The following is a 10,803-nucleotide window of genomic DNA, read 5'->3' as shown; positions in this document are numbered from 1 at the left end:
AATTTTAAAGACACTTTATGGACACCCTGTATATGTACCACTACGCACTACTGGTACAAATTTTCCATGTATCACACAGACTGTAGTTTGTATATTGTATGGAATTATGCTCACCAAACACGGCTGTGTGGATATGAATCATCATACTTAGAATGTTCACAAGTATGTCAGAATTCATTAGGGTTTGGGTGACGTAAATTTAATCAAATAACTTCCAATCGGCTAACAGGCCAGTCTGTTGCTCAATAAATTGTGGAAACGTATTATCGAAAGCAAAACTTGTTTAGCTAGTTTACCTCATCACATTTTATAAAACTGGCTCCAAACTCAAATTGAATCATACTCCTCTGTTTGCTTGAACATGTTGTCTGTAGCTGCCAGCTCAGAGCTGAGACAATCCTGCAGTTTTAAGTTTCTTTTCCCATGTTGTCTCTGACTGGTAGGCCTCACTCTCCAACCTTCTCTTCTTGGATGAGTTCTCTTATACGAGTGCAGCACTGGTAATTGCATTCTCATTTTCTATTTATTATTTTTGCAAATGGTTCTTCAAAGAACCTCCATTTATGCCTCAGAAAACATTTTAAAAAATACTTTCTTTAGGCTTGAATGGTGCTCTAAAGAACTTTTGCACAAGTGGCAGTTTAGATAATTCAGTGTGATCATCACTCTAAGAACCTCAGATCCAACCACCTCTGCCTCTGAATCACAATCTGGCCTGAAACCAAGAAGCTGATCTGCATTTTGAAAATTCAAAACTACCTCCAACAGAAGGTGAGCCATCCAAATCTGATCAGACCTTTCTGTGCTTCATTCTTTGCAACTCAACAGAGATGTGTTACTGTCGGGAATAGTCTCCACAGTAGCGTATCACATGACACAATGCCAACCCGTGGTATAACTAGCATCATTCAATACACTTTTCAGATGTGGAATTCAGCTCCGTCTTATCGCTGGGCCTGATCTGGAGCTGTGCAGTAGCAGCATTCTGTGGGTATCTGCTCTGTCTCAGTCACACAAAGCTGTCGGACAGTGATCACATTGTGGAGCGGAGAGACCCAGAAGTCAGATAGCAAAAGGCAAAAGTTTGGCCTGAAGCTGGCACTTTGTTCACAGGCAGCCCTCTGAAGACCCACAGACTTGGTCAGTGTTTAAAAACTAAAGTGGAAGCGATGATGAAGTGACATCAATTTAAAGCCTCAACCTGGGCTCGCTCATCAACTGGGTTGCAGGATTTAGCTCCAAAAAGTACTGGATCTTTTATTTTTCATGCATCACACCCTCCTCTGGCCTTTACAGACTCCCACTCTTCATACTGTCGGGATTTCTCATGCAGTAACCACATGCAGATGAGGCTCAGGGGAAAGTATGGAATAACTATTATCGACCACCAGTACCTGTCAAAGGAAAGCAGAGAACTAAGGGAGCAACACTGCACCCTGCTGCTTCTGTACTCTCATAACACTAGTCCTGCTTACAGCCGCATTAAATGTTGTAAACAGTAGATGGCAAGATGATATCTGTACTGATTATATGGAAGGAGCAGCTTTATGTACGTAGAGTATTGTGGAAAGCACAGAAATCTATTAAACGAGCTCTCAAGTATTACACTGACCACTTGTGCGGTGATGTCATGTTGCCTACCAAGTGTTTGCTGGATAAAACTTCATCAGTGGTGGAAGAGGAAGAGGTACTTGTGCATAAGTAGAAATTCAATAACCCCAACAGATGTCCCGCATTCCAAATTCTAAAATGTGTGCAAAGCATCAAAGTTCAAATTCTAGTTCTGCAGAAAAATGCCACTATATTGTATGGAGTTGTTAGATTGCTAATGTTGATGGAACAGTGTTTGAGGTCCATCCCTACCTGGTCAAGCTGAGCCAGTTTCAATTACTTCATGTACTTTTAGACATTTTAGTCGATGTGTTCTCACTCTGTGTGCTCAGACTGCTCTGAAGGTTCCCAAAATGAATCTTATTAAGGGAATGAAAACAGAATCTTTTTTTTTCACAAATCTTGTTTTGAATTTTAACTAATCTTTGCTTTTGTAGAATAATTTTACTTTTAGCTATGAGACTCATTCACTTACTTAAATGAAACTATGTGAGAAACTTAGGGCCAACATGCGTCTTTGATGGAACTGCTAACAACATTTGCATTTATAAAAGTGTGGCTTGTGGCCATAACCTGGTCATTTCTGTGGTCAAGCCAAAATGGTTTAGGTTCAGTGGATTCATCTTAGCACTTCCTTGTATTTTTATATCAGGGAGGTCAAGTCGTGGTCTGAAAAGTAGCTAGTTACTGCATATTGTGGACTATAATAATTATTCACTAGGTATATAATAATAATGATAATAAGTAAAATAAATAATGTGCAGATACCTCAACATTGTACTTAATGGTACTCTATGTCCTTGGTACAAAATAATCTTCCATTAAGGGCTACTTATCCTCATGATTAGTAGATTGGAGTTGATCAGCCAATCAGCATAGGCCTACTTTACACAAACTGATTTGGTTATGTGACAGCCAAGCTCCACTTGGAACTTTTGTTCTGAGTGGATTAGTGCTGCTAAATATGAGTGTGTGACTGTAAACTTAGTAACTTTCTGTCACATTCAGTGTCACGTCTAAAGCATCTGTGTTGGAATAGGGATTTTGTACTACTTTGTATTTGAAAATGTGCATATTATGCATGTTAAGGTAACAACTTTTATATTCCCAGTATATAATATGAGATCCTAAAATATTTTTCCGACATTTAGTCCAGTTTCATTCACTCAAATTGCGTCCAACTACATTTTAGTTAAAAATCTGCCCACCAGAGGGCAGTGTCAGCTCTCTGCTCATGTCACATAAAGCAGCTATTTACAGGGTGTACACAGTGCTTGGAGTGTAGATTATGGAGGCTTTATTACTGGCTTCCACTATGAATGGGTAGTCATTTTGTGATCAGTTTATTTCTATTTGAAAGTTTAAGTTTGTTCAAAACGTATTTGGTTGAAATACATTTTGTTTGTGTTTTTACGGACTGTTTTCTGGATGATTCTGTGCATCCTTCTCGGGAAATTATAGCTTAGATCTCCTCTGACCGGCACACAACAATGAAAACGACTCCAACCCACCAGACAAACCCTAAATAGTTTTATTCCTTGAGACAAACACCAATTCCTAAATTCATTACCTTCTACAGAAAACATTCGCAAAGCTTAGTATTTTCAAATATGTTAATCAAATATGTACTATTTTCATTCATGTGTGTCAGTCAACAGTGAAATGTGTTGATCATTGTACTGCCTGTGAAACCTAATACCTACTGTAGGTAAAATTAAAAAAAACTGCCATTGATGCTTTTGATTTTTGATTTTATTTTTTACCTTTTTCAATTCGGTTAAAGATCCATTCTACACAGCCACTGACACTGATTCATTACTAATAAAATATTATGTGTGTCATCTGCAGGACTTCAGAGGTTTGCAATAAGATGACTTTTTAACTGATGAGCAGAGTGGATTTTTTGATGTGATTGATTGCGCTTTAACCTTAGCCTGACAATCAGTCAATACACACTGTTCATTGATCACTGTCATAATTTGTTTGCTTGAAATAATGTCATCAGTGTGAAAATGATGCCTGATGGAGTGACGGAGGGAAGTATTGACAGAAGCACAAGCTGTGCTTGTGCCTATGGCTTATGTAGATTTATTCTTAGTTGCTGTTATTTCAGTTTTTCCATATTTCTGCACAAATCAACTACACACATTGCAGTTTCTCTTTTAGCAACTACACTTGTTATTATCTAAGCTTTGCCCACAGGAAGAAATATTTCGCTATTCCTTGTAAAATTCTCTTTTCCTCTTGGCAAGGACAGGCTCTGATCAGTGGTCTTTCATCTTGATGCCGCTAGTTGAGAGAAACAGGAAAGTGACACTTCTGTTACCCCACCACTCTTAATGAAGTCATCCAATGACACAGAGACGGAGTTAGGATCCCCCCGGGCCCAGATGCCTGTATGGATGACTGCATGCGATTGCAAAATGGGCATGAAAAAGAGAAAGGCTCCCGAGAGAAAGCCTATTTAAACCCCAGAGGGCCTGGAAAGTGAGCTCTCTGCATTATTATTCCAATGTGATGCAATTTGAGTATCTTGGAAAGTGTCACCAAATGGCACTGCTGGGATTTTTCGAAACACAAGTTCACAGCCCACAAGGATGGGTGCTAAGCTAGTGCTAATTGAGCGCGTGTAACACAGATGCTCTCCTCCGGGTAAAGGAGGGGAAAGCAGAGTGTAATGACGCAGGCTGTTTCCCACATTTTCTCAAAATAATCCTTGGATTGAAAGTTGCTCGCCACCCTCTGTCCACTGTTTGTCTGTTTGGAAGATGAATGAAACCAGATCACACATGAATAAACGGATGAATTCCATTTTATTACCATCAAAGTCATCAACTCGGTCAAGGAGTACAGTACAGAGCTCACAAATTCAGGACAGGACCTACAGGTGACCACTGGTCCTGGCAAACATCACATCTACAAATACACCTTTAAGTGCTTGGCAAAATGAACAGACATCGGCTACTAAATACAGTGAGAAATGCATTGGAAAAAAGCATTGCTTTGAACTGTGTAACAGTATTTAAACAGTATTTATTTGCCATCTAAACAAAGAGAACGGACTACATGAAATAATCTATTCACACAAAAAAAATTCTAGTATCCCTCTAATTAAGCTTCTGGTTGAAATCGAAATTTTCATCTCAGACAATGCAAGAAACAATACAGTGACATAATCTGAATGATTGGTGTGACGACCAATCGACCTTTGCACAAATTAAAACGATACATGTATAAATAAAAGACTAACAATGAAGTCAAACTTGAGATTCTGTAATAAATGGGATCAGTTTTCTCCCCATTTTTCTTGAGATGCACATTTTCATATAAATTCACAGGTGTGCACAGTGAATACTCTTGACAACAGATCAGGTAAAGTCAGACAAAGTGGCTGTGCACGAGCCATCACATAGTACACTTTAATTAAGTCATCTAATAATCGTACTGACAGTGTGGCTGCTGTCTTTATGTGGCCACAGGATGAAAATCCATGTTTCAGTGTGTGTTAGAACAGGAACACACACACACAAACATTGATTCGACAGCAGCCATATGTTAGTGGCTATGTGTGTCAGCGATCCCGATGGACCTGACGGCTGGCGAGGACTATAGACTTCCACTTACAGATACGTGGACTTAATCGAAAGGACACCAGGAATCACAGTTTCTACAGCCAGTCGAGTATTGCTCAATTTCCTCTAGAGTGATTACAGAGATCTCCTTCTGTAGCTCATTATTAATGCTCAAGGGGACCAGTGACAGAAAGGATACATTGTTATTACTGTTCATCAAGTATAAGCGGAAAAATCTATGAAATAAACAAATGGCCGAAAGAGCTGAAACGAACAAAAGGATAGAAAATAAAATATCTGAATAAATAAAAGATGAATAAATTTAAAAAGTATGCTTCATACACATTGTTCCCGTAAGACACAGGTCAGCAAAGCTGATGTGACCCCTAGTTACCCTAAAGCCAAAATGGTGCATGTCTTCCCTTGAAAGCCGCATGTGGTCAGCTAACGCATGTTTAGTTTTTACAATTTTGTCAGATGTGAGTGGCGTTTGAGTCAACATTTGAACACAAACCTCAAGTCAGTAGATATGAGCAGACTGAAATCTGGCAAAAAAAAAAAAAAAATGTGTCGTGTTGGATAAAGATGTAAGATGTCAGCTGTGATTCATCCAAAAAAGAAAAGCTACAAATTAATTTGGATGCATAGAACTGCTAGGTAATGAAATCAAGATATTTTTTAATGTAACTTGCATTAACAGCAGGGGTGCTAAATAAACAGCGGTAATAGACGGCATAATGTGTAGTATGCTTCTGAAAAACGACGTCAGTCTCGACATGGCTTGCGGCAGGAGGCGAGAGTGCTGTGGTCTACGATAAGACGAGGTTGGCAGTAGCGCGTCTTTATCCACCAAGTGGGTGTGAATGTAAAACGAACAGCAAAAAAGTGATGATGCATGCTGTTTTGGCTACTTCTACAAAGGTCTCTATGTACAGAATCTTTACACTTACAGCTGTGAGGTTCTTTCCTGAGCAAGAACTTAGCAAAGGAACATAGTGTGTGTGTGCTTATGTGTGAAGCTGCCTCATTCTAAATACAGCACTGGGCTCCAAAACTCCCAGTCACCATCTCATTAGTGTTTAATGCACAACAATTGGTCAGTGTAGACAGTAACAGATAGTAGAGATAGCCATGTGACCCATGTGAAATATGTAATCTTCTCCATGTTTGAGGGCCACCACTACTGAATATTATCATAAAAATTTCAAGGGCAAAACGTTCCTACTTGTTCCAAGAACAAATACTGTAATTGCACGACTGGCAGGAAGAAGTTTCCCCAAGTTGGCTCATTAAAAAGTAATCAAAGCCGTTTTCAGCACAATTATGTCTTCTTATATTCTCTTATCACTACGAGAAGAATCAGAGAGAAGACTGTAGCTGTAAGCCACAGCTTGACAGCGAATCCATTTTGCCCCTAAAACCCAAGTGTGAGGAGATAGATTTGGTTTATATAATTTGACACACACCGGAGGGGTCATTGAGAGGAAAAAACAAAACACAAGACATGAGAAAAGAAAGCCAATGCAACGCTGCACTCAGGAAAGGTAGCACACAGCCTCCATGAGATGATACTAATGCTGCAAGTGAGAGAGAAGCAGAGTCAGTGTCACCATGCTAGCAGCTAATGTACAGTGTGCAGGAGTTGGTGGGGACTGCAGAGGTCACAGAGGAGGGGGTAGAGGTCTGTTGGGGATTTAACCCTGCTCATCTCCAGCCTCATCAGCTGTGTGAAGAGTGGCGGAAGCTTCCCCGTTGCACCGTGATGTGGCCTCGGCTAACTGCAGTGCCGGATTCGGCTGCTGCGGGTCTTCGGCTGATTCTGCCACCCCGGCTCCGGCCTCCGGCGCCGGTTGACTAATCGCTGCTCCTGCGGGGGGCTCTGTGACCGCGGCGGGGGCACCCTCGGGCGCTGCGTCAGATGAAGGCGCTGGGGGGTTGGCCGCAGCCTGGGGAACTGAGGGGTCTGCTGGGGCGCCGGCGGCAGCAGGGGCAGCCGCCTTCGATTCACTCTGCTCAGGTGTTCTCAGTCTCTTCATTATGGTGGTGACCCGCACAGCTTTCTGTGGGAACGGAACAAACAAACAGCTCACACAGGTGATTTAACCCAAAACTTCTCCAAAAAATATCAGCTCTTATCAAACTTCCTCAGCTGACAGTTATACAATATAGTGGGACTTTGCTATATATACCTTCTTGTTCAAGGACAGAACAACTACTATTGCAAAGGGGAGCTTCAAGAAAGAGAGAACAAAAGAGTTTACCTTCCATTTAGCTCTGGCAAAGTTCTTCTCTATTTGTGCACACACATTTTCCTTGATGTTCTTATCTGAAGCTGCACCGCCAGAGATCCTGTTGTACAAAACGGGAAAAGCACAACTTCACAACAGAGCTTTCTGCTTCTCCTATCTTTGGATGCCACAGGCGGCTGCACACAGTATTACTTAATTTGTTCATTTTATTGACTGACAAACTTTTGCAAGGACGGATTAACCTTTAAGGATTATTCTGATCATTCTGTAGCTTGGGCAGTTTTTCTTCTAGTTGTTTTTTTTTTCTTTGCCATTCACAGACAGTCCTTGTTCAAAATGCACAGTTTGCTTTGAAGTGCCTCTGTCAAATAGAGCTAAGGAAAGTCAGCATTCAAACTGTGTCTTTAACACGGCAGTAAACAGCCAAATGTCCTTAAATAGTTACAACGCAGCAATAGGAGTAACTTTACATGAGAAAACAACAAATAACTCAAAATAAATATTGTTATCCTCCATATCTGTTGTAAATGTACAGTTGTTTTGTCATACATTTACCATGTTAACTTAAAATGTTATTGCAGGTGAATTGTAGCAATATTACCACTAAATAAGTACAACGGAATCTCATTGGAATGTCACCAGTTTTGCTGGTATCTGGTCATGAACCTAGATACCAAAGTTAACTGATCACAAGTTAATAGTTTAAAAATGGTTGTAACATGTTAAATAGCGATCCATCCACATGGATCAGGGCATTTCAGCTGAGATCAGAAAATGTCAACTTGCTGATGGCTTCAATGTTCACGTTACTGGATTTCAGAAGCATAAAACATCTAGAAATGATGAATCTCTGTATCGAACTTTGTGTTGATCCAATGTGTTTCCACCTAATCTCCAGACTTGGATCAAACCCCTAAAAACGATGGTTTTTATCCTTTAACACAGTCTGCTCATGCCTTAAAATGGCTTATTGGTGTAATTCCAACATAGATGTTCAGATTATTTTCATAAATACGAAGTCTGTTGTGAAGCCATCTCTGACTTGTTCAGATTTCTCTAGATCCATATTTTCTAACAACTCATGTATCCAGCAAGTTCTTTCTGAATACATTTCTCATTTACATAAAATTTGCCATTTGTTTTTTTCATGACCACCTGGTAAAAGGGTTATATATGAAACCTTCAAAAAGAATGAAATATCGAGGAAAAGAAAATCACAATCCACAGACTTCTGAATTCTGACTTGCCTTTTCCCTAAGTCTTTTGTTCTCCATTCATAAATACTGTCGAGCATAGACTGAGCTACTTTCTAATTAATTTAGTGTCAAGTTTATGTAAATCTGATGAATTTAACTTTAAAATTTTCTGTTTTTCTTTTTTTTTTGTCTCCTCTAACTTTGCTGTAGCTGGTAAATGCAGGAAAATCTTCCTTTTGTCAGGAAAAAAGAGACCGGAGAGAGAAAACATGAGCAGAGAGAATCAGACGACAAACACGATGAGAATATAAACTCTGGCATTACTAATTCCTCTGCAGATTCACCTGTGGGTTCTTGCTCATCCTAAAAATTTTACATTAGGATAACTTGAGCATAAAACTCACTTTTCTAGGTGCTGTGGGACGTTTTACAAACATGGAAACTGAAAATGGAAAGAATAGGAACCAACTACTGGCTGCATATAAAGACTGATGAACCCTCCCTGATATCGGTCTTAGGTTTCCTAAACATCACTCACAGTAGCAATGCCCTTAATTATGCAGAAATTTAAGCCCTGATACAGTGTAAATAAGTGAGTTGTATAAACATTCTCCCCCTGTGCAGTTGTCATGAACTAGAAACTTAGCTAAGAAACAGAAACATTTTTATACCAGGCTGTAGTTGTGTTTATTTTAGCTGTAAAGTTTGGCATTGACTCATTTTTACAGTGAGCCTCAAGTGGCTATTCAGGGAACTGCAGTCCCAGAAGTTGTTTTTTGTGACCAACCTTGTTTCCAGTTGGAGGTGTGTTGTGAACAATTTTACAGATGCCTCAATTATAATGATTGTCTATGGGCAAAATGCTTCATTGAGCTGCATTGGATTTTTTTTCTTTGTAGTGACTATTGAAACAAATTGGCATCGATAACCACCTACATCTCTGACAAATGATCAAACAGAGAAAAATGTGTACTGACACAAGTTACGTAACTATTTCCATGAAAAATAGAAAGAAAAAAGACAAAACTCGCAACTATTTTGACTGAGATTATGCAGTCGCACAAACTGTTGTAAGCTCATCTAACAAGTTGACATATTCCTTCAAACATTGTTCAGACTTTAAGCTAATTGCCTTTTTTAAGTATTACAGAAGCTTCTACGTTGTTCTATGTTTACATTTTCAGGTGTTGTTTAAACTCTCACAAAGGTTATAATCCCACTTTATGCTTGTTACAGAGATCAGAGAGAGTGAAAAGTGTTCCTAATATTTTATCCGCCCGATTAAAATACATTAGGTTGGTAAAAGTGTGTATGTGTCCAAAAAAATACTATTTCTTTAAATCAGTTAAAAGATGATAAATATCTTTATTTAATGACAAAATATAAATTAATGCTTATTCAATTAACAATACAAATGTTTTGTTGAAGCCACTGAGGGACGATATTTCACTTTAATGCATCTATTGTGTTTGGTTGTATGGTATATGTATGGCACAAATATACAATGTAAAAAGAACTTGCATTATGACATAATTAAAGGAACACAAACATATGTGTCTGCCTCTATGGGTGAAATACAACTGGACTATAGTGTGGCTGCTGGTTGTTGCTGTTGTTCAAACACTGGTCGTTCTAATCCCAACAGATCTAAAGCTTTCTGACGGTTATTTTAGGTATGTATATACTTTTTTGAGTCTTTGCAGTTAATTGGTACTGAAGCTACAATTGCAGTCATGACTGCACAACTACTATTGAAAACAGAATATTTAGAATTGTAAAGAATAGTCATATGGAAAGATGCACCCAACAAATTGACAGGATTTATTTCTGAGGTTTATCATTCATGAAACCTGGAAATGTAAATCCATGTTTTCTAGGCTGTCATCAGTGCACTGCAGTTTCAAGGTGGAAATGATGAACTCATTGACAAAGTAAAAACCTTGATTTTCACTTAAGGGTCCCTTTTACATATTTCATACACAGTCCCATCTGGAACCACACTGCTAGCACGGCTTTTAAAAGTGGAATAAATGCTAAGCACCCATTAAAGACAGTGATTAGCCTGTCAAATGAACGGAAATACTGCTTTTAAACAGCCTTTCAGAACATATTATGAAAGTCTGATCACACAACTCTGTTTCGAATGGCCTGCACAATATATCAAAGGTTTCCTGC

The 10,803-nt window shown here is 39.1% G+C and overlaps 1 protein-coding gene across 1 annotated transcript in view; it reads right to left on the bottom strand.

The window, feature by feature from the left end:
* Window positions 1-4,405: 4,405 nt before the first annotated feature.
* The window catches only part of camkvb (CaM kinase-like vesicle-associated b), a 49,683-nt gene continuing 43,285 nt past the window's right edge, over window positions 4,406-10,803 (bottom strand). Inside the window, exons 10-11 of the mRNA XM_022189041.2 lie at window positions 7,445-7,532; window positions 4,406-7,243 (exon numbers count right to left, since the gene is read on the bottom strand). Of these exons, the coding sequence (XP_022044733.2) occupies window positions 6,878-7,243; window positions 7,445-7,532 (454 nt within the window). The 3' untranslated portion in view covers window positions 4,406-6,877. The remainder of the gene's footprint in view (window positions 7,244-7,444; window positions 7,533-10,803) is intronic.

This window comes from Acanthochromis polyacanthus, chromosome 5 (assembly GCF_021347895.1).
Source record: "Acanthochromis polyacanthus isolate Apoly-LR-REF ecotype Palm Island chromosome 5, KAUST_Apoly_ChrSc, whole genome shotgun sequence".
Taxonomy (NCBI): domain Eukaryota; kingdom Metazoa; phylum Chordata; class Actinopteri; family Pomacentridae; genus Acanthochromis; species Acanthochromis polyacanthus.
The sequence above is the reverse complement of the archived record's forward strand: the minus strand, read 5'-3'. Positions and strand labels throughout refer to the sequence as shown.